Raw genomic sequence first — 23,108 nt, 5'->3', positions numbered from 1 at the left:
TTCAATTGACCATTCTTAACTGAGACAGTAAATGCCATCTAACTGAGCATGCTTCAAGTAACCGTTTCATTATGTACAAATGTGATGACCTTTGAGGCCACTTGAGGTCGGCAAAGACAAATCTGACCTATGAAATTCAGCATGGCATTACGTCCCACAAATACATAATGAGAATTGTGAAAACGTCAGCTCTAGCCTCAGGTGGCTGTGGACTGCAATAACAGAGCCACCCAATAAAAGGCTTTATTGGACACGATTCACAAAGAGATTAATGGTGCGATTTATAGGGCAATCTTAATCGGTCTGACGTTCATTTGTTTAGTGTCAAATAAAACCAAACACCATTCTCACTTTATATCAAGCTCAAGAATCCAAAGGCGTAAATAAACGTAAAGCAGCTGGCTTTATGGCTCACTGAAGAGCTTTCTTTTCATGCTCGGCTGCTGCCTTAATAAAACCAACCATCCATTTTCTATAGCGCTTGTCCTCATTAGGGTGGCCGGTGAGCTGGAGCCTATCTCAGCGGCCAATCGCAGGGTACATATAGACAAACCAGCATTATTTTGGGAATGTAGTGGGAAGGCAGCCTACTTTGAGAAAACAAAGATTCAAATAAAGGACCTCCCAACTGTGAGGTAGACGCCCCTTAATAAACCAAGTCACTAATTTACCTGTGATATACCGCGATCTCTATCGTTTTTCCCTTATGGTGGCGCAGAGGAATGTGTGGCACTGAAGCATGATTTGACACCCTTCAATGTCAATTAAAAGTGTATGTCTGTGTGTGTGTGTCACAGTGGAGTTGCCGTCATGGTGGTGTGTTTGGGTTTTCAGAGCACACATGAGGGTGTGTGAGTGTGTGTGTGCCGTGCAAGGAGGAGAACATTATCTTGTATGTCTCAGCTCCGGGCCGGCTGGTGACGAGACAACACAAGAAGAAAACATTCTGTAAAGCAGCGGTACTCAAACTGGGGTCACCGTGCTCAAGGTGAGCTGTGAACCGCAGCTTTGGGGCCCCCACGAAATAATTTTAAAAAATGTATAGTTACTGCTATTGTGTTTCATTTGTAAAAAGCATCCCATGACGGAAAGACATGCCAGAGATGGGCACTTTACTCTATTATGCCGGTCCGTCCTCCGTCCACAATTTGGACACCCTTCCATCATGGTCCCTTCATCGTTACTCATAAAATAATTGTCCTCCGACCCTGTCCGTCGTCGTCCTTTTAAAGCGCTTCCGATTTAAACTGCTTAAAATATGCATCGATGTAAAAAAATGGTTCCCCTTTTAGAACCCCTGCTCCAAACAGCAATTACGCATTTGGCCGTCCATGCATGTCCATATCCATTCACAAGAATAATAAACCCATTTCTTCTTTGTGACATTTTCATTAGCCAAACTGAACAGGGGGGCCATTTTGCGAGCGTGAAATGGATTCTAAACTCGTGGGGTCACATTTGGTTTGTAGCTTCTATTGCGTCATCACAAGACAGGAACCTGTGTGGAGTTTCATAAAGGCACTTCCGCTTCTTGTAATGTGGTTAGCTGAGGGGACATCCTGTGCCCCTTAATTGCCCTTTGTGACAAAGCATGAGATGTCCCTGCGGTTCGCCACGTAACGAGAAGAAACGCTACACGGGTTTCAGTCTTCTGATAGGAAAGGTTGTAACCACAAATGATTCAAACTCACATCACACCACACACACGGGAAGGAGTCAAAGTCAAATAAATGACACTTTATGCCTACAAAAAGGCTGACGACGTGTGTTGAACCGGACGAAACCAGTTTAATGATGCACTTTCGTAGTTAATACAATAGTCTGACTATTTTGCCACTCAGTCCCGAGATTTTTTTTTTCCATTTTTGCTCGGAGTATTTGTAGAGCGGCATCCTTTTTAGTGATGTCATCGGTGATGAATATCAGCTAGCGTCCATGCTAATGATGGTCATTCAAGTCAGTCCAGTCTGTGTCTGGCTCCTCATTATGGGGTAAAACACCTTCAAATGAAGGCCAAACTTTAAATAAAAGTCTAAAAACAAACTCCCGGCTGAGTGAAGTCTCCTACTTCTCTCCGCCATTGCGCGTTTTGTATTTCTCCAAAAACTCGGCGTGTTTCTGCCGCAGGATTTCTGTCTGTTTCTTGAAACCGTTGACCCTGGAAAAAGAACAGCACAGACATGAATTAGAGCTGATCCAGTTCAGATTGGAGATTAATTTGTTCCATGACAACGCCTGTAACTGAAGTCTTCCTACTTCAAATCATCTTTCCTCATTGAAATGAATGGAAAGGCCATTAATCTGTTGATGCTGCCTGTTGTTCACAGAAGATATGTGGCTGTGAGTATTTTTATATTCCTGCCAACAGGTTACTACTAGTATTGTTTAAAGGTTTATAATTGACAACGATGCCATTCATTAGCCCGTTCATGTGTTAGCATTTAGCTAGGGGACTTAAAGGTAAAGCTATGTTAATGCTCAACTAAACATTTTTCCACATATAAATTGTGGGCTTCTTATTAGTTTAGCAATATGTCTGTTACATGTGCAACATACACGGATCCTCACAGTAATTCACACAGAAAAGGTCATTTGTGGGCGGTGTGAGGAAAGAAAAGACCAGTGTTCTTAGTAGTACTGACTCAAATGTTAGGGTTGCCGCTGGGCAGAAGCGATAAATATCCTTAAGGAGAAGGCAGATCTGAAAAACAGACCCAGAACGCAAAAACACCAATCGGTTTTAAAGTAAGGCGTCACCAACCTGGCCCTCTCTTTGGAATCGTTGTAGATTTCCGTGATGACGCGATCCTTCTCGTCCATGAAGTTGTTGTGGACCGCTTCCAGCTTCCTGCAACGGTTCATTAAAGTCAAGCTGAGACGATCTTCAAAAATCTCAAAGATCAGCAGAACCTCTAATGCTACAAAGCCAGGACATTCTAGAAGGTTCCATCCCATCAAGATGCTGACTTTTGCGAAAATTGTTGGGAACATCTGGGATCGTCTAAACCGGCGTTGTCAAACTTGTTTCACTGCAAACCACATTGTAGCTATGGTAAACCTCAAGGGGCTGCTTAGAACGGAGAACCTACATAAATATATAAATGACAGTGTAACGAACGGTGTGCCAAAATTCACAGCAGCTTAGTTTTTACGTTCATGGTTCGGTTCACATTAAGAGATCACAATCCAAACAAAACAGGAAGAGATTTACTGGTATTTAAAATGGAAAATCAATAGCTTTATCTTTTGTTTTTAGGAAAGCCAGATACTGAACTGCACCATGTTTGACTTTGACTATGGACAAATTGTGTGGCTCTTGGGTGAGGAGTTACAATTCTTGTCCCTTACCTAATATGCTCTATGTGGCAACCCTAATAATCACACTATATATTACATGATTACCCCTGCATGTGATTATTGTCATTTTCATGGTTAGTTAAAGGAAAAAAAAATTGTGTCGGGGATCAGATTTGCCACCTGTGATCCCAAGCAGACAGCCCTTGAAATGATGTCAGAGGCATCAGGGAGTTTCACCTGAAGAAGACAAAGTGTGCTCCGACACTGAGCGCCATGGTGAGGAAGCAGTAGCCCACCAGGCGGAAGTTCCTCCTACGCCGCCTCTCCCTTTCCTCTGTGGACATTTCCTGGGTGTGGGACTGATGAATTTGCTCCCAGTAACGCATGTTGTCCTGCACCGTCGCGCCACTGTGACAAAAAGGGATGATGAGCGTTATGATGACTTGCTTGTTTAAAATGGTGAACACAACCGGAGTGTGACGGTTCCAGTCTGTAGGAGTTTAGTCAGAATGCTGACTAATGCTGTTGATGGAGTCGGAACAAACAATCTTATTGCAACATGTGAGGGAAAAAGAACATCACTGGGTTTGAAGGGGAAGTCAACCCAAGCATATTTTTTTTCAAGAATGTTCTATGCGAGCCCACTAGTTGAAACAAGGCATGCTGATAAATATTGCGTTTGTGGAATAAGAATTAATCCACTCATTTTTAGCTATCTCTGGGGGTGGCCATTTTGTCACTTCTGTCGACTGAAAATGGCATCACAGTTGCTCAGGGCTCGGCTAACGACCAATGATTGGTCGTTAGCTGAGCGGCTGAGCAACTGAGATGTCATTTTCAGTCGAGAACAAGTGACTAAATGGCCGCCACCTGAGATGGACAAAAATGGGTGGATTTTACTACTTAACTCATATTCCACAAACACAATAACAATCAGAATACCATTGTTTAGACCAGTGGGGCTGCATAGAACATATTATTGTAAAGAATTTTTTGGGGTTGACCTCACCTTTAATGACTCACTTAAAATGTATTGCACATGTGAGTTAAATCAAAACTGCCACTCGTACCGCACTTTGAGAATCACTTGATTAGTGTATTAGTTGCTGATAGAAATCTAATATAAGTGAACCTTAATTGAGTGGTAAAATGTGACGCACCCACTCCCTTGCTGACTTCATGCCCCCTAGTTAGACGTGCTGACGTTGACACTGTTTTTCAGAATAAAAGGAGTAAGTAATATTGCGAGAATTAGGGGTGTTCCGATCAGTGTTGTGTGCTGCCGATTCCGATGAGCCATGAGTGAGATCGGCCGATAACAATTGCGATCACATACTGGTTTGGTCCGTAACTTGTGCAGCGTTAATGAAAGGGGAGGGGTAGTTGGACTGCACAAAGGCTGGTCTCTAGTTGGCCGCAGGCTGCAAAGTACTAGCTGTAGGTAATGTTTTTTTTTTTTTTATTAATGATCTGTAATGAAAGGCACGGATCGACATATGCCAATCAAACACTTTTCCACAGAAAATCAGCCAATCCCGATCAGTGGCCGATCGATCAGAGCACCACTAGTGAGAATACATGTGTATTTTTAAAATTTACTTGTCAAAATATGACTTTCTTCCCTCATTAAATTATAACTTTAATCATCATATTTCCGCTTCATCTTGAAACAAACAGCAATTACTTTAATCTCAAAGGTCTTTTTAATCCTGAAAAAATGTGTTTGGTCTTGTGAAGATTTTTTTCTTTCCAAAACAACTTCACTTTGAATATTACAACTTTTTTTCCTCCGAAAATTGTGTTTTCGTAACACTACCACTTTTTCCCTCTGAATTTTTTTCTTTTTAATTCCTGTGGCATTTAATGGTACACGTGGGAAGTGATGTTTAATTGGTGTTGAGATCATGAGGGGATCCTTGGAAAAACAATTAGTAACAACAAAATGGCGTCACCTGGTTGCATGGCTGGTGTGACTTGAGGCCGAAGTGAAGACCGGGCTTCCTCCTCCTCCACTATAGAAACGTCTGATTTTGAAATTATACTCCTTCCTGCTGGGCTCCTTGCTCAGCACGCGGTAGGCCTCGTTCAGCTCCACAAACTGGCTGTGCAGCGCCGGGTTGGAGGGGTCACTGTCTGGGTGCAGCTGCACATGATCAACGGGCTCAGTACACACGAGAAATATGGATGGTATACGTCAAGTGTGAAAGGTTTTGGTTTGGACACATGAAGCCTGGCTGAGAATCTAGTTGACGCTAGAGTAAGACTGCCATCCTGTGGTGTGACATTTTCCACACATCTGACTGTCCAAAAACAAACTGTGATATATATTTGAAATTTGAATTTTTTTCAAGTAGTTAATTACTTTCAAGAAAAAAAGATGTTTTTGTATAAAGGTAGAATATTTTCAAGACCAAAGTCGTAATTTTAGTAGAATAATGTAATATTCTGAGAAAATATGCTTATTTTCTAGATAAAAAAAAGTCCTATATTTTTAAGAATAAAGTCGTAATTTTATGAGAATGAAGTTGGAATATTCTGTGAAATACATTTTTGAAATTAAAATGAAAAAACATTATTTTTCCAGACGTTTTATATTTTCAACAATAATGTCATAATCTCACAGTATTACAATATTAGGTATAACTAAATCATAATGTTGAAAAAAAGGATATATTTTCTAGATAGTATGTAGAATAGAGTCACACATTTTTGAGAAAAAACAGCCAAGTATTTCTTAGATAAAAATATCAGGTTTTCTAGATTAAAATTGTAATTTTATGAGGAAAAAAGTGAAGACTTCAGTGGAAAAAATGCCTACAATTTTCAAGACAAAAATTCCTATATTTTGTAAATCAAAGCTGCAATTTTATGAGAATAAAGTCTTAACTGAATGAAACATTTGAGATAAACATTTAATATTTTTTAGATAAGTTATATTATTTTGAAGATTAGTTACATGATACAAATTGAATGTTATACTTTTGTATTTTGGCACATCAATATCAGATGATTATCAGTACAAAATATACAACTTTTTTCTCCGTTAAATAAACGTAGAAAATTTTGTTTTAAAAGAACATGTTTACCTTTTTAGATTTGTCAAAAAATGCATTTTTGATTTCCTCCAAGGTTGCATCTGATTTGACTCCCAGTAGGTCATAGTAGTTGGCATCTTTTCTGATTTGACAAAATAACACAGAGGACAGCTCAATATAAAAACACAATTGAACATAAATCGTTTCGGATTAACATGACACACAGTACGCTTGCTGTTGGGCAGCATGGCGGACTAGCTTTTAGCACGTCCACCTCACAGTCAAGTGGTCCTAGGCTGCCGCCCACATTCCCAAAAAATGCGCGTTAACTTCACTGAAGACAAACCTGAATTTGATTCAGCGACACCCTCTTCCCCACCTACCAGTTGAAAAAACGTACTAGAAAAAACGTCTGGATTCCAGTTGAATATAAACGTTGACATGTTAATACTGAGCGTTATTGTAATTGTAAAGACAGAATGGATGATACAGCTCTATTAGGAATGTTGTTGGTAGGTGTGACATTGCACTACAGTACAGTGACAGGCCCTCACAAAAGAAAATGTTTAGGGGAGCAGTATTGGGTTCATGGTTTGTGTAGTGAGCACCAATAGCTCATGCACAGGGTGGTGTGTCTTTTGTCATTGTGGCTCTCCGTATTACTTACGTAACGTGTGTGTATCCAAAGCAAAGAGCATGTTGACCAAAAGGGTGGAGCACGCAGGTATTATTTATAGATTACCTTTGTGCAGCACTCCAGGATAAGAGACGCAGGCCACTCTTGTAGCACCAAAGGCAACTCTGACAGAGGCGTAGCTGCGCATCCAGCTGCATGGCCAAAGACGATCGCGGTGAGACCGCTCAGCGCTCCTTAGCAGACCAACGCACATGGGTTAACTACTTCAATGCTCATGTCAATGGGAACAACTTCACAAAAGGATGAAACTGTCATAAAATATGTCTGAAAACACTGAACTGGAGATGTTACCCAAGTATAAAGCCACTGACCAAACCATTAGGCACACCTGGATACACTATTCTAATGCTGTGATTCTCAACGTGTACGCAGGTTCCCTCTAGTGGTACACAAAAGAATCCATCCATCCATCCATCATCTATACCGCTTGTCCTCACAAGGGTCGCGGGCGTGCTGGAGCCTATCCCAGCTGTCAACGGGCAGCAGGCAGGGGACATCCCGTACTGGTTGCCAGCCAATCGCAGGGCACACAGAGACACACACACTCACAATCACACCTAGGGGCAATTTAGAGTGCCCAATCAACTTACCATGCATGTTTTTGGAACGTGGGAGGAAACCAGAGTACCCGGAGAAAACCCACGCAGGCACGGGGAGAACATGCTAACTCGACACAGGAAGGCCGGGACCGCGATCGAACTCACAACCCCTGAGCTGTCAGGCGGACATGCTAACCAGTCGATCAACGTGCCGCCACACAAAAGAATCAACGATTTAAATGTCCAAATGTACATAATGTTGCAGTGGATATTTTTGTTTTATTTTGTTGCTTCAGTTGTATTTAACTTTTAAGTAATTTAAGTGTTATAAAGGAGTGTTACGGCGTGCCTGAAAAGGGCAGTTATATATTTGCGTGAAAAAAGTTATAATTTTCTGAGACTATTCATATAACATTATTTTTCAGAATGAAGGCATAGAATTTCAAGAAAAAACTGTTGTATATTTTACAATAATAAAGTTGTATTTTTGTGAAAAGTTGCATATTTTCAAGAAAATATTTGGGCATTTGTGGTGATTAAAGTCGGATATTTTAGGGCTTAAAGTCATCATATTTGTCTTCGAGTCATAATATGAAAATTAAGTAAAATACAGTGCTCATAATTTTGGCACAAGAATTGTGACTTGCTTGAAAATATTTAACTTTGAAGAAGATTGTGGTGGTATTACAAGTTGAATCAGAAAAATATTTTTTTTGTCTGTTACTATGACATGTGACAATATTATAAAAAACATGACTTTCTATTACAAAAATATTAGACTATAGTCTCATAATATCAATTGAAAAAAATACACATCTAGATTATATAAATAGTACTCTTGTCTCTTAATATTACACATTATTCTTTGAATATTATGTTATCTCAAAAGTACATGACATTAAACACATTTTTTTTTTCGTCAATTTTTTCTTAATTTACTTAATCCTATTATGAATATACAGTAATTTCGAAAACGCACAGCATTTTAATGTCTATATGGCTTTGAATATATAACTTTTTTTTCTTATACGATTGTTTTGTTTCGAAAATATGTGATTCTAGTCTCGGAATATTAAGACTTGAATCTGGAAACTTTAACATTGCAGTTTAATTTTGTTTTCAGTCCTGTGTGGCCCTAGCTTGCTTGGTTACATAAGAAAATTACAAACCGAATGCCGTCATCAACTGCCCCTTATCTGATGACGTGAGATAACGTCTGAGGACCACATTAGCTTTAAATTAAATTAGCAGTAATGACTATCATTAGCAACAATACATTTTGCATCTCACCACTTACCAAAGCTAGTTAGCGTTAGCTTGCAGGTTAGCTCAATGTGCTGTTCATAACATGCTAACAAAATTCGAGACTAACACTAAGCACGGTAAGTAAATAAGGATGGGAAACGACATGAAATTTGCCTTAAAGTCTTAATAAATGCAAAAAACGGGCATACCCTGGAATGACTGAGGTTCATAACCCAATGCTCTTTCTAGTGGAGTTGCATAAACACAAAGTAAGGCATTTAAAACCGGAACACGGAAAACCGTACTTTCACAATAAAATATCCATTCGTGTCCTCAGAACATGTAATCAAAAGTTATTTATCTATCTATCTTCACAAATGATTGCAAAATCATCACACGAACTTACAGCTTCATCACCTTAACCTTATCATTTTGACAAACAATTCTATGTGTTTAGGAGAACTCAGTCGAAACTTGGCATCTTGACTCATTCACATATCTTGGGGCATATTCCCCCCCCCCCCCCCCCCCCCCATCTTGTATTTTTCATCAAACGCGATTTAACTTGCTTGAAGAGAGATTTGTGCATATTTTTTCTCATGTCATCGTTATAGAAAAATTACATCTAGCACATCAGAGGTACTAACAATTACTGTACTGTTATTTAGTTAGGGGTTTTTTTTTGGTCGCTGTGCTTGGGTCACGTGCAGCTCCGTGAGCCAATGACATCACAGGACAATGCATTTCGACTTTCTCAACAAGCCAGTGCGAGTCCATTTCTTGCCACCACCGGCCCACCTAAATGCGATGTAGGTAAGTGAACTGTCTGCAATTTTAATCCAAGAAGTTACCAGTTTAGCATGCAGGTTATATATGGTTTACCCAGTAGCTTCGCTTCCTCATTCAGAGCCGTTATCGATGTTTCGTTGTTGGTGCATTAAGGTGCACTCATTTAGGTCCACGGATTTATATATGCATGGACTATCGCTGCTTATAACAGAGGGCAGGCGTCTCACTTTGCTTTTGACAATTTATTGGGCTGTTTTTTTCCGCTGAAAACACTGGGTGACAAACGTCCTTTCCTACCTAGACCTGTTCATCTTTCACAACTCGTGCGCCAATGCTCTACTGCTTTCGCACGCATGCTCACAACGCCGATAGTGAGGTGCGTTTGGTTGAGGGTTAGGCTGTCCAGGGGCGCAGATGGGATTTTGGAACTGGGGGGGACGGGAACAATGCCTGATCAATACTAGTTATACAATACAATCAAATCAAATCAAATTTGATTTATATAGCACTTTTCACACACAAGATGCAACTCAAAAGTGATGTACATTAAAAACATCAAAATACAGCATAAAAAGGGAACTGGCTCCCACCTTCCCTCCCTCCCTCGCAGTATACACAAAGACAGACAACCACAAGCACACTTGCACTCACTCACTCACACCTACATAAATGCACACACATATAACCTTAAAAAGAGACATGGCAGGGCACAGAGAAACCATATGAGGAAAGAGTACCCAAGGGGAGCTCGACAATATGAAACTGTTGTTTGTCCGGAATGCCAAAAACAGATAATGATAGCATGTATAAAAAAACTGTTTTGCTACTCAGAACATATACAAGTAAAAGATTAGGGTTATCCCAACCCTATATAAAAAATATAAATATGAGAAACAAGAAGTCAAAGTTTGTTATGGGAATTGATTACATTACATGGCCAACTGTATGCTTCTTCCGACTGAGCCAGCCACAGACATGACATGTTCGCTATGACATAATGCACCGGCGAATCAACACCTACTACCTCAACGTTCCAATGATTCACCTTATCACGTGAATGTATCGCGAACCATTTACGTGTTTCATTTAGGCAACGAAGCTGTTGCTACCATTTTCCACTATTACTTTTGATGCCGCAAATGTGTGAAGACATTTTGTTTCTTTGACTCATGATTCGCCATCGCTGCACTGTAGCACCAAATACTGGCGAAGAGGACTTGCTCAGTGTCAGATAGTTTTTTTTTTTGTTTTGTATTAAGTATCGGCAGCTTTCATGACGCAAGTATCTTATAATAAGGCAGATATTGGCTCGATACCGATGTATCGGTACTAAACCATCCCTATTAAAAACAAATGGCTGTCCCTCAGGTAAAAAAGTGGACAAGAACGGCTGGTAGATGGACCCTGAGGTTTCTTTGTTACTGCAATGTGCAGCCTGGCAGGGCCTTCGGCAGTCCCAAGTGCAGGTGGAGCTGTCTGAAAGGTAAGGGTCACCACGCACAACTTCATAGAGGTCAGAAGTGTTTGGATCCACAGATGTGACATGGGAGAAATTTTTGGGGACCAAAATACTGTTAAGATAGAACTACAGATGTGTTGTTTACAGTAACGGGTAGCGATGTTTGATACCGATTTTTTTCAGACCAATACCAGTTCAAGTAATCATCGATGTGAGTATCGATACCTTTGGTTCATTTGATGTATACATTTAACCAGAGCTGGGCACTTTACCCTTTTTTGCCGGTCCGTCCTCCGTCCACGATCAGGGTACCCTTCTGTCCTTGTCCCTCCGTCCTTATTCATAAAAATGATCGTCCTCCAACCCCCGTCCGTCCTCGTCCTTTTAGCGCCGCCACCGCTCCCCACCCAAAAAAGCGGCTGTGCATGACATTATTTCAAGCTCATTATCTGGCTAATTTCCTATGAAAATTGTGACTATTGTGAGTGGATTGAATTGTTTACAACCAGCAACCACCAGGATGAAGATGATGAGGATGATGATGATGATGATGATGATGACGTGGACATCACGAGAATATTATGCAATAAATTGCATAATAAGACAATACTATTGGGTTTTGTTGCACGTTTTCATTTCATTTCATTGTGTCATTGTGCAATACAAATAATTATTGCAAAATAAGGCAATGTTATTTTATGAGGAGAACGAACGTCTTCCACTTCCGGGTCATAGCTTTCAGTGTTTTTTTTTTTCTTTTACCTCGTCAGTTTAATGGGCGTCCACTTGAGGGCAGACTATGCCTGTGAGAGCAATACTGCAGCGAGGGAACGCACTTGAAAAAGAGCACTCCAGTGTTGTGCACATTAGCAAGGCAGCTTGCTTTTTAAAAGTCAGCCGGGACTTGGGATAATTATAGGAACGGACGAAAACCTACCTCCGACCTTGCTTAGTCCGTCCTTTTTAAAAGAGTTCTCGTCCGACCGTCCACAAAAAGGTGCGTCCATTGTTCCGTCCCTGAGACGGAATGCCCAGCTCTGCATTTAACACAATAACAAAACATTGTGAACAGAATCCTTCTGAAGCAGATGATAATTCTCTGACTGCTGCAGTATAGCGCCAACTATACGACTTAATGTCAGATTTTATGTGCTTTAAATATTGGTGGCTGGCATTGGCGGCCTATGAGAGTATCCAATACCTAAAAATAAGGCCTGTATCGATCCAGTATGATACCTGCTATCGGTACTCGCCCATCCCTAGTACCAGGTTTTGCTTTGACCAACTAATCAGGGGACAGAAACATGCTACTGTTCTACATCTAACAAATATTGGAATTTTAGGTTGTAAAAGTATGATGTGATCTTCCTAAAAATGAATTATTACCCCCGAAGGTATAACCGTAAGACAGACGCCGCTCTCCAACGTCACATCGATGAGGTGTGGACGGCGCGGGTGTCCAAGGAGCCGTGGCTTTTTGACGGCGCCAAATTCCGGCTGCACTCTTTCCATGCCGCACTGCCTGCCGCTCAACACTCATCCTGCATTCCGTCATTCCAAAACCCTACACACGGTCAAGCGACCGCACCGCTGCTGACTCTGAGGGTAGGTCTCACCTCTTACAAAGACTACCTGGGCACCAACTGGTCATCCCGGGTGGCGGAGCTTCGCAAACGCGGCGAGGCCGAGTTGGGCAGCAGCCAGGCGCTGCTGGCCCAGCCTTTAGGAGTGGGCGGCGTTGTGTGCACGGACGACGGACAGGTGGTGTTCATCAGGAGGAGCCTGGAGGTGGCTGAGGCCGGCGGGAAGCTGAGCCTTCCCGGAGGGCACCCGGAACCCAAGGTGAGGGGAGGCCTTTTCACTGGGACCCCAAGTCAAATCCAACCAATATTAAATATGTGAAATTAAGTGATTCCACACCTAATCACAGATTTTTAACGTTGTGTTATGATGGGGTTTTATTTTCCGGGCACTTACTTGGAGACATTTGGATCTACGAACACTAACATTTTATTTAAATACTTCTGCACATCAGTGTTTTAGAGTTGTGCGTCTTTATAAGTAAACCGTAATAACCCTTTTAAAAAGTCACTTAAAAAAGAAAATTGATAAAGCGGGGGAACACTTTATTTCCACCCATTTCATAATTGTTTTTTAAGCCAAGTTTTTGCAGTGTTGCGATCATGTTTGTGTCGCCTTAACAAGGTCGTGGTTGTCCTCAGTTGGCGTGCGAACGTCTTGGTGAGGAGAAGATTGACGTGAACCTGCTGGAAAAGAATCCGGATGCCGTCGTCACTGAGCTTTTCTCGTCTATTTGCGCTGAGATTCGAGACGAGGTGGGTGTTTTTTCCAGTCCAAAGCTGTGGAACTACGACTGATGTGTAGCGGTGACTTGGTCATTCTATTGAGTGACTTTTCTCAGCCTGTCTAGTTACTAATTTTCACAGAAGCAACAAGCACTTAGAAACAGATAAAATGATCAGAATCATTAGCACTATGGATTTTTATTTACAAACATTGCATCTTTATAGGGCAAATGAGAGGATGGATAAGGATGCAATTCACACAAACCCATTTTCTCAGCCATGCATGTCATTTATTTCCTGATAGAAGAAAGCCACAAGAGGGCTCTTCAGGTTTCGGTGGCTGGTATCGACAGCCTTCACGAGCACTTCATACATTGAAATAAGGCTGTTATTGAGCTGATACCGATACCTGTGTCGGTGTGTGCCAATCCCTAATTTTCAGTTGTTTTACATTTGATAAGAAAAGAGATCACATTTTGAAGACTTTTAATACGAGGCAAGTGCGGCCAAGCCACAAATAATTTTGCTGAGGTCACAAAGATCCGATCTGCCTTCCCTGCTGCTCGCTGCAAGCCGCCGTCTCCTTCCTGGGAGTTGACACGAGTTTAGCGTAGCTAAATGTCCGGAATATAACCAGTCGGGGTTCGTGTGCGCATTCATGCTCTTGTCCGCTTCAGCTTGTAAAAGTGGAGGAGCAATCGCCACGGTATTTTTGATTTTGTGGAGGTGATCATGATGAGATCACGTTTTATGTCAATAAATCCAAACTATGGTGCAGAACACTTTTATACTTTCACAGGTTGAAGTGGACAAGAGTAGTCATGTGCATTTGCATTTTGGTGGCGATCGGTCGCCGTTTTAGACAACAGAACTGACAAAGCGAGCAATATTACCACGCTTGCCTTCCTCCCGTAACGTAGACCGCTGAGACCGAAAACATAACAAGCCACGCCCCAAAAGGGGCGGGGCAATTTGTGGTAAAGCTAATCACAAAAAAAAAGACCTTATATCACTACAGTTCTTTTGAGGTGGGGATTTTAGTACTGATGTCATTTTTACATGTAAACCTATTATATAAGTGCCTTTGTTAAGATCACCTAAGTGTATCTTTAGGGATTATCCTTCCACACATTTTGACAATGTGCTATTTTCCAAAAGTAAATACTTATTTTTACACTATCTTTGAAGAAAAAAACATTTGTATTATTTCGGTGGAAGCTAATTCAAGTTAATGCTGGGATTAAAGTTGCGGCGGTATCAGGAAAAATAAAGAAAATCCCAGCATGGGGGAAAAAAAACCAACTTGTAAATAGGCTGTCACTTTTCTACTCAAAGCACTTCACACTGTACCTCATTTACCTACTGATGATGCAGCTTCAGGAGCAACTCAAGGATACTTTGACATGGTCACAATTTCCGGGGATCGAACCCACCACCTCTGGGTTGGGAGTCGACCGCTCTACTACTGAGCCATGCCGCCCTTTGAATAATGTCATTGTGATTTGCTTTTTCTTTGAATTTAAGGGAAAGATGGAGACCGTTGTCTTTATTTTTTTTTTACTAATAAGCATTTGTCTCCAGGTTAACATTCCCTTGAGTTCTCTTGGAGAACCGCTGCTGATGGGCGTAATCTTGAATCACACCAGTGCCGGAAGACCAAGTGCTGAGTTCTACATCAGGTATACTCATACTCATTTGAGGATGACTCCGTTACCACATTATAGAAAACCGGGACGTCGGAAATTTCTGACCAGGACAGCAAGTGTGTTGGGGTGCGTTCATGATATTCCCACTCTTGGAAATGTAGGAAAATTACTTAATCATGTAACACTAGGTCATTTTTGGGGCAACAAAATGTTTTTGTTCTTGTACAGATGACAGATTTTAGTCTTTTTTTTTTCTTGAAAACGGGCAACTTTTTAATTCAAAACTTTTGAACAGTAGTGTATGAGGACGGGAATCGAAACATAGTAATTCTATTCCTAGGAATTGTTTGTTTACTTGGCTGGTCACTTGTGAGCTGAGTTCAATAAACTCAGTCGGTGCATTGTCTGACAAGTGACTTTAGGCGCACAGCATTAACACTATGAAAAATGAATGTTAACTGATTTTTTCCATTGGATATTTGTTTTATTGTATTATTAGAAAAGTTTTTTTTTTCCTATATAAAATTAACGTGACAATTTTTCCTCCAAAAAAGTCTGTGGAAATGCTGCATCTGGTTGGAATGGCCACTTTAATCCCGGACAAACGGAGGTTTTTTTTTTTGGTGTGTGTGTGTGTGTGTGTGTGTGTGCGAAAAACATTTTTTTTTTATATGTGAGATGTCGCCAATGTCCAAGTTCCCAATCTTCACCGTCCTCTCAAACATTTGTCCTGAGAGTTCACGTAATAAAAGTGTCACATTTGTCTTTGTGTCCTGAGTTGTTCGCTGTCATCCGACGAAGTCCGAGAGTTGTACTGGAAAGGAGGAGCTGAGGCCAACGAGTCCACGGACATCGTGTTCCTCAGCCGAGCGGTGAGAAATTCTTACTTTAAAAAATCTGCGCAAAAAGTGCATTGTGAATACTGAATACATTTAAAAATTCCAAACAGGAGACGTTGCGGCTGGACGGAAGCAGCCCTCTGTGGTTGGAGATGTGCCCCTCCGCCAAGGGAGCTGTGCTGCTTTTCCAGGCGGTGAAACCTGAACAGTCCTGATATAATTCAATCTGAGCTTTTTTAGCTGCACTCAAGATATGATTCCACATTGCACAATGAAAAAAAAAAACAGCGAACACTAGAAAACATGGCAGTTTTATCATTAAAAATTTCAACAGTGATCCGATCTCTACTTGGCTGATTGTGACTGGCCATTCACTTTCCTTTCCATATCCGGTTCTTGATCAGTAGCCCTCATGGCCACTGCAGTAGTACATGGCTTGGTCATGATAAGGCACATTCCACTGTGAAACGTCAGACAACATAAAATCAGATCTGGGTGTGTGCTCTTAAATCTGGTGGTGCTAAATTAATTTGTACTTACATGCTGGCTCCAACACGGCATGTTATTCCAGCCTGAAGCAAAAGGAAGAAACATAATTTTACAAAATGTATAATACATTATGAACTAAAGTACCCCTTTGCAGCTATAATGGCTTAGACTCTTCTAAAAATTGCCACCAGGGTGCAGTATAATACAGAAATATGAATGTAATGAAAAAAGACGCCCACAGGTAAACTGCAGTCCTGTAATTCATTTTTCACAGAGGTAAAGAATCACTAGCGTCGGGCCTGAAACCGCCTGTGTCCAAAGATGGTCAATTTCATGTTTTTTTTTTAACAAATTAATACTATTGCTCTCTTTGACAATAATACATGAATGGTTCAACGCACGTGCCATTGTCTTGTTTTCCGAAAAAGTGATGGTTTTGGAGAGTCAAGGATTCTACCTAATGGCAGTGATATGCCTATGAGTATTGTTATATAGTGGACAGCCGCATACTCGCGGCTTGGGACCCGCACATTCATCTATTCACGGATTTTTGTATTGTTTAATTTATTTATTTTTTCTGAAAATTTTGGGGGATTTCATTTTTTCCCCCCCGTGTAGATTATACATGGATTTTTTGCTATTCGTAGGCTGACCTTGTCACAATTCCCTATGCACAGCAAGGGTCCACTGTATTGTCTTGTATACCCGGGTTGCTGCACCGTTTGTGTTTAAATAGCTGTTGATTGACCTGCCGCGACATCAGTACTATTTGCTAGCACGTCTACGCTATTTTGCATTGTGAAGTGGCATTAAGCGAGCAGTCCTTACTAAGGCTATATATAATTTCTCATACGTACTGTTCAACCCGCTCCCCCTGATCCAGTGAGGTGGGAGAGGATGCCCATGCGGGTGCGGTCTTTTCTTTAGCAAATCCTTCTTGGGTTTCTCCGGCTTGGTAACAGGTGGCAACAGCCGTCGAGCCTCATCTTTGTACTCTCGTAGCAGCGCCTGAGCCACGTCCTGCTGCAGCTCCACATAGCGCAATTCGTCCAAGACGTCGGAGAGCTGCTCGGGAAGACTGCAGCTGACTGGAAAGGAGGAGCGGTCCCATTTCGGAAGCTGTTTTGGCGAGATTGCCGCAAATCGAGGCCCACCTTGGAGTTTGAGCAGAGCAGTCTCGGGAATTTTCTCGCCGTCCTTTTGGCGCTCGGACAGTCGTCTTTTCCACTCTTCCGCAGAGGGGAAAAGCACCACTGCTGCACGCCTTCCGAAGCTGGAGAACAGCTGCAGTTTATAACGTTGCGCAGAGAAGAGAGTGTTGCACTGCAAAAAAAAAAAAATATTGTGATATTACCAAAATATAGAGAACACTGCTGTGAGTATTACAAATACAGTAAAACAAAAGTTAAATCTAATACCACAATTTTCTTAATTTTCTTATATATACTAAATTACATTACATTATTCCTATGAATAACCATGTTTCACTGTAGGCATGTATATTTTATGTATATTTTTTTAAGTGATTATACTTCACTAAAAACAAGGGTTTTAAAATGTACTTTTTTAATGTGAAAAAAGTAAAACAACTAAATCTAATATTAAAATTTTCTTAATTTATATATACTAAATTAAATTACATTATTCATAGGCATGTATTTAAAATATTTAAAAAATGACTATACTTCACTACAAACAAGGGTTTTAAATTTACTTTTTAATGGAAAAAAAAGTAAAACTGGTGGATACATTAGCTTAAAGCGTTCAGCTAAAAAAGAAAACAAACTAATGTGAGTAAATAAATAGAAATAAAATCTTTCTTTGAAAATAAATTGCAGTAAATTAATTTCCGTAGTAGATTACCAGTACAGTAGATTCATTTCAAATATCTAGGATCCAAAACCTATGATAACAAATACACACTAGAAGAAATTTTAACATTTTTATTTATTATCAACAACAAATTTGTTGTCTTAGACCTTGAGCCTAAGTAGATTCGCCGCGCCATATTTTTGTCATTCCCTGTACGTTTTGTTACAAAGTGAAACCTTACCTGGTCCAGGATGTAGTTGCCTGGCGTGTGAGCGGCCATTTTGATTAACTCGGTCAGACACTGGGCGGCCTGCTGCAGCCGGCGCTCCCTCGCACCCCCGTTCTAAAACGCACAATCACACACGTTTGAGTCACTTTGATGAGACTAATGATGGTTGTGCCGCGTGAGGCTTTTAGACTGACCAACATGCATGAGAGCAACTCCTCAGTGCCCAGCAGCTTGTAGTTTTTCTCCGGATGCTGCCGTATGTGAGCTCTGGCCCAGTGGCTCTTGCCGGAACCAGGGAGACCCACCATCAACAACATCTACACAGACACAGATGGAAATAACAGTAAAAGGTCAGAGCGCTGCCGTGAATAGCAGAATAACTCAAGTAATTGATGCCCCCACAAATGTTTTTCAGTAACTGCCTATAATAATGGTCTCAACCAAAATATGACCCCAAAACACTTAAACATAATTTCAAACTCATCTCACATGACCCGTTTGAATGAATGAATGAACAACACACGCGTGTTCAGCGGATACCAAAAGTTGACACACCCCTCTTCAGATGCCACATTTGTGTGATGTAAAAAAAATAGGACAAAGACATATAATTTCAAAACTTTTTCCACCGGTAATGTGACATTTATGATTTACAACTCAATTGAAAACAAGAAATGCTTTCAAGAGAGGACATCAAGATAAACAACTGATGGTCAGGCAACACCTACTGAAACATCTGGAATTTGTCTTTTCAAAAAGGTTTTTTAAAAAATGTAATTCAGTTGTACAGGTTATAGGTCCCATTGACTGTGGAAAAAGCTGTGAAATTATTTATCTTTACGTCACATAATTTGAAATGGGTGCGTAAACTTTTCATAAACAGTACCAGTCAAAAGTTTGGAAATGTGAACTTGTTCAAATTCTAATGGTCTCAAACCCATTACGAGATCAAGAAATTCAAGCTATTAACTCCTGATAATGCACAGCTGTGAACGTGAGTCATTCAGGTTATAAAGCATCAACCACAACATAAAGATGAGAAAATTACTATACTAAACTAAACTAAATAATGTTTAGTAATGTGCAAAAGGTGCATACTTTAAATCTAAATGATAAAACATTCTGTTTTAATGAACATTGTTTTGTTTACCAAATAATTCCATCAATATTTCTTCATAATGTAGATGTCTTAATATTAATCTACGATTCAGGATTTTTTTTTAAATTAAATTATTGAATTATATTTTGAATAAGGATTCATGGCAAGCTTTGCAGTGATCCAGTGCCAGAAACCCACCTCACTCTGCGCGCTGCAGCTAGGCGCAGACACGTTGCGACGCCTCATCCCAGCGGGCAGCGCCGCCAGTGGGGTGAAGCCCGGAGGAACGGCGTACCAGGGAGGAGCCGTGGGGTCCAAGAGAAAGCGAACCGCACAGCTCTTACAGAGCACGTGAGGGAACAGAGCACGGCCTCCAAGATCCGACGCCTCCAGGGAAAAGGCCACGCCCAGAAAACGGCCATTTTTGTGGAAGGAGAGCTGAACGCCACCATCCGTGGAGAAAGACTGCGGGATGAGCTAAATCAGGATTAGTGGGAACTAACTAAAGCACAGTACATAACATACTAGATCTGGGAGATTAATCAATATAATCATTTAAATGTCATTTTTCAGGTTGATCATTTTTATGAAAAATATTTGTCGCAGGTTTCGTAGCGCAAAGGACGCCCCCACCGATGTGCACATCTCACACTGACACTAGCACTGGTGCAAAATGAGAGGAGCTAGTTCCCCTCAAAAAATGGGTGTGCGTATACCCCACATAAGTGTGTGTATCAAGAGAAATTTCAAGGAGGACGTCACTCACGGCATAACAGCCAATGATGTCACCTTCACAAAATGGCTCCCCAAACTCTTCTTCTCTCCCACACGTTACTTTTCTAGCATGTCTATCATAAGCGAAAGAAAGCGTGTCTTCACCTGATGGCAGAAAAAAAAGTGTTAAATAATTGGCATATCATTTCCTCTCTGAAGAGACTCAATCTAAGTACAATATTGTGTATATCATATTAGGTAAGAAATGGGCCCTCATTTGAAATATAATTTTTGCTGATTACTCTTTGAATACAAACCACAATAACACGATGTCCTTGAGCAACGGCATTTACTAATGACAAAAATAGCACAAAAAAAAAAATTTTTTTTTAAAAAGCAGTAGACTTTTTGTGCTAAATTTTGAGTTTTGGAGCACAGACAAAGCAATTTCAAGAGGACCTTTAGTCAATAAACAGAAGTGCAACATTATTCACCTTTTAGTAATATTTGTCCCTTATATGCAGATTCTATGATAATTATTCAGGAAATATTTGATGATTGGAAATGCACCTTTATGACTATATGAGTAAAATTTGGGATTTCGTTGCTGTTGGGCGAAAACCCTCCATTTCCAAATTTGTCAATTTCATATTTTTTCATAAATCAATACTACTGGTCTAACCTCATCTGTTATGTTTATGCATTGTTAACCAATTAAATGTGTGAAAAACAGCTTGAGAACCAATCTATTAGCTTTCTTGTACACATGAACTGTAGGGATGTGCCGATTAACCGAAAATCGATTTAAAATCGATTACTGCCTGAAATATGCATATGTCTTAGAAGTGTTGTAAAACACCGCCTCTTCCTCAGTCTACGGGAGCCGTGCGGCTTTAAGCCGCCTCAAGATTGAACGTCTAGATGTTTTCCTAGACACTAACGAGTGGAAATAGTTACGTTAGATACATTTCAGTAAGCCTGTGGTTTGCGTGCAGATTCATTTCCGCCTATTACACTCTTTAGACAGCCCACTGTATTTATTGGATCACTCATGGCTCTAAGACCTATGAGGAAAAAAATGCATTTGTGTAGTAATAATTTAACCAAATCACTTTTGGAGATTATTTTTGAGTGACAAACTAAAACTGACGTTGACAAAACGAACAATAAAAGCTTACCCAGCAGTAGAGATGTTTGGTCCAAGGACCAGCCTATCCGCATGCCGTAGGACTGGTCGTTCTCCGGGCTGTCTGGCTGAGAGCTGGATAACCTCCTCTCCAGCCTCACCTCGAAGCCCACCCTGCCTTGCGACACACCGTGCGTGAGCCTGCATCCGGACCACAGCAGAGGAAATCTGTCCCAGAATCGAGGCTGACCGCAGGTGCCGTCAGGGCCCACTTGGAAGTGCAGGTGACTGTCATCTAAGTGAAAATAGAATACGGTAAATCAGGTGATGTTATCATAAAAACAGGTTGAAAGTGTGTTCAAATACTCACATGGATGTAATTTGAGTATATCTTCATCTTCCTCTTTTGCCTCATTTTCCTCCAGTGGAGCTTGTGGTAGTTTGGCTCTGGTGGACAATAATGTGACAACAATGTCCATTCACGTTCAACTTGTAAAAAGAGTCAAACCCAGAACCCAGAACTACAAGACCGTCATGCTAACCACAATCCACAGCGCGATGGCCGCACTGTAAAAGTGCTTTTTAAAAAAAAAAATCACATATTGAAAACCCTACCAGTGACGCTCGTCCTCTCCATTACCTTTTATATCGTATTTCCTCTTTAAACTCGTAGAACGCTCGCCCTCGCACCTCCTCTGCCGCCGCCGCCAGATCCAGCTCGGTCTTGGCTTGACGGTCATCAACATTGGGTAACGGACACTCCGGGATGCCTTCTGCTTCTGTCTGCGTGGCAGAGTCAGAGAACTCTCGGGTCCGGTCTGCCGGTCCACACGACAGGGTGACACTGGCTGGGTCCGTGTGGGAAGAGGACAAAAGTAGGGAGGAAGAGGAGGAGGCCACCACCATTTCTGGGGTCGTGGAGATGCCGCCTGGCACCAATGGGGGAGAGGGTTGAACTGAAGGTGGAAGAGGGGGAAACCGGCTGTGTTAGGAGCCATTATATCCAGCGAATGCAATGTTCTTCCGCCTATTTACGAAATCATATACTGTAGTGGTTATTGGTTAATTTGTTTTCTTACTTCAGGCCAAAGCATTATCTAATATACAAGCACCACTTTTACACCATCTTGGTAGTACTGACTGAACTGACTTAACAGCGCTTATGCAGTTCCTCCAACCGCATATCTATTTAGACAAGATCTCAAAAGCTAAGATACTTTGCACCATATTCCCGTTGCTGATATACATCACCTCAAATGACTCAAGTATCAAGAGTATCGACAATTTGATTTGAGAATCGATTTAGACCAGGGTAGAAATTTGGTATCAGTGACATGGACAATTCGGGCTTGAACAGCACATAAGTACACTTTATATAAATCTATGAAGGGATTAAAGAGAAGCGAATTAATTACCTTGTCGTTGAACACCCTGTTCGTGTATGTTCCCTCTTTGGCCGTTGTTGTCATCCAGTAAAGACCACAAACGCTCCACAAGCTCTATCTTTAGCCCTCGGCTGTCCAAACCGGCTTGGTTAAGCCTCGATCGGAGCTCGACCACTTTAAGCTTCTTGATGTCCGCTAACTTCATCGTTACCAGTACAAAACGGAGGTGGAATTCTATCGTTTTGATGCAATTTTTGTGGTAAAAACTGTTGAGAATTAGCAGCCTTCAAACCAAAACAAAGGTTCAATATGGTGCCTCGGCACCTGATTGGCTGACACAAGCTGTCTTTACTTCCTTGTCATTCTTGCTGAGCAGATTTTCCACGTTTAAAAAATGTGCTG

General features: G+C 41.0%; 3 protein-coding genes across 9 annotated transcripts; 1 reads left to right on the top strand and 2 right to left on the bottom strand.

The window, feature by feature from the left end:
- Positions 1 to 1,764: 1,764 nt before the first annotated feature.
- Positions 1,765 to 9,170, bottom strand: dnajc4 (DnaJ (Hsp40) homolog, subfamily C, member 4). 4 transcript variants are annotated; one of them, XM_086023465.1, is made up of 7 exons: positions 9,023 to 9,170; positions 7,075 to 7,202; positions 6,384 to 6,474; positions 5,250 to 5,440; positions 3,535 to 3,705; positions 2,762 to 2,848; positions 1,765 to 2,158 (listed from the first exon to the last, which is right to left on the bottom strand). In XM_086023465.1, the coding sequence occupies exons 2-7, from the start codon at positions 7,164 to 7,166 to the stop codon at positions 2,065 to 2,067; spliced, it is 726 nt and encodes a 241-aa protein (XP_085879591.1). In that variant the 5' UTR covers positions 7,167 to 7,202; positions 9,023 to 9,170; the 3' UTR covers positions 1,765 to 2,064. The 4 variants fall into 4 exon arrangements, with proteins under 4 accessions (XP_085879591.1, XP_085879592.1, XP_085879593.1 ...); XM_086023466.1 differs by lacking the exon at positions 9,023 to 9,170 and adding an exon at positions 8,866 to 9,015; XM_086023467.1 differs by lacking the exon at positions 9,023 to 9,170 and adding an exon at positions 7,620 to 7,823.
- nudt22 (nudix (nucleoside diphosphate linked moiety X)-type motif 22) lies at positions 8,869 to 16,189 on the top strand. Of its 4 annotated transcripts, XM_086023464.1 has the most exons (8): positions 9,495 to 9,626; positions 10,971 to 11,085; positions 12,456 to 12,666; positions 12,823 to 12,903; positions 13,284 to 13,397; positions 14,949 to 15,046; positions 15,792 to 15,885; positions 15,963 to 16,189. In XM_086023464.1, exons 2-8 carry the CDS (start codon positions 11,000 to 11,002, stop codon positions 16,065 to 16,067), a joined length of 789 nt encoding a protein of 262 aa, XP_085879590.1. In that variant the 5' UTR covers positions 9,495 to 9,626; positions 10,971 to 10,999; the 3' UTR covers positions 16,068 to 16,189. The 4 variants fall into 4 exon arrangements, with proteins under 4 accessions (XP_085879589.1, XP_085879590.1, XP_085879587.1 ...); XM_086023463.1 differs by lacking the exon at positions 9,495 to 9,626 and adding an exon at positions 8,869 to 8,950 and having other exon boundaries at positions 12,456 to 12,903; XM_086023461.1 differs by having other exon boundaries at positions 12,456 to 12,903.
- LOC147151374 (heterogeneous nuclear ribonucleoprotein U-like protein 2) lies at positions 15,647 to 23,059 on the bottom strand. The gene is made up of 12 exons (XM_086023460.1): positions 22,737 to 23,059; positions 21,962 to 22,277; positions 21,692 to 21,768; positions 21,374 to 21,616; positions 20,248 to 20,360; positions 19,680 to 19,946; positions 18,577 to 18,699; positions 18,395 to 18,496; positions 17,496 to 17,664; positions 17,199 to 17,429; positions 16,393 to 16,424; positions 15,647 to 16,312 (listed from the first exon to the last, which is right to left on the bottom strand). The coding sequence occupies exons 1-12, from the start codon at positions 22,909 to 22,911 to the stop codon at positions 16,253 to 16,255; spliced, it is 1,908 nt and encodes a 635-aa protein (XP_085879586.1). The 5' UTR covers positions 22,912 to 23,059; the 3' UTR covers positions 15,647 to 16,252.
- Between the last annotated feature and the right edge of the window lie 49 nt (positions 23,060 to 23,108).

This window comes from Filicampus tigris, chromosome 2 (assembly GCF_054856515.1).
Source record: "Filicampus tigris isolate MCC_2025a chromosome 2, RoL_Ftig_1.0, whole genome shotgun sequence".
NCBI lineage: Eukaryota > Metazoa > Chordata > Actinopteri > Syngnathiformes > Syngnathidae > Filicampus > Filicampus tigris.
The sequence above is the reverse complement of the archived record's forward strand: the minus strand, read 5'-3'. Positions and strand labels throughout refer to the sequence as shown.

Bases quoted from the DNA above. Each gene is read 5' to 3' on its own strand.
- dnajc4 (XM_086023465.1), bottom strand. From the start codon at position 7,166: ATGCAGCTGGATGCGCAGCTACGCCTCTGTCAGAGTTGCCTTTGGTGC. The intron at 5,441-6,383 runs GTAAACATGTTC...GATCATGTGCAG, and splicing joins TTTTTGACAAATCTAAAAAG to CTGCACCCAGACAGTGACCC. The intron at 2,849-3,534 runs GTGAAACTCCCT...GAACCGTTGCAG, and splicing joins GCACACTTTGTCTTCTTCAG to GAAGCTGGAAGCGGTCCACA.
- nudt22 (XM_086023463.1), top strand. From the start codon at position 11,000: ATGGACCCTGAGGTTTCTTTGTTACTGCAATGTGCAGCCTGGCAGGGC. The intron at 13,398-14,948 runs GTGGGTGTTTTT...ATTTGTCTCCAG, and splicing joins GCGCTGAGATTCGAGACGAG to GTTAACATTCCCTTGAGTTC. The intron at 15,886-15,962 runs GTGAGAAATTCT...AATTCCAAACAG, and splicing joins TCGTGTTCCTCAGCCGAGCG to GAGACGTTGCGGCTGGACGG.
- LOC147151374 (XM_086023460.1), bottom strand. From the start codon at position 22,911: ATGAAGTTAGCGGACATCAAGAAGCTTAAAGTGGTCGAGCTCCGATCG. The intron at 22,278-22,736 runs GTAATTAATTCG...TTCCACCTTCAG, and splicing joins ACAGGGTGTTCAACGACAAG to TTCAACCCTCTCCCCCATTG. The intron at 17,430-17,495 runs GTGGGCCTCGAT...CCTCCTTTCCAG, and splicing joins TGCTCTGCTCAAACTCCAAG to TCAGCTGCAGTCTTCCCGAG.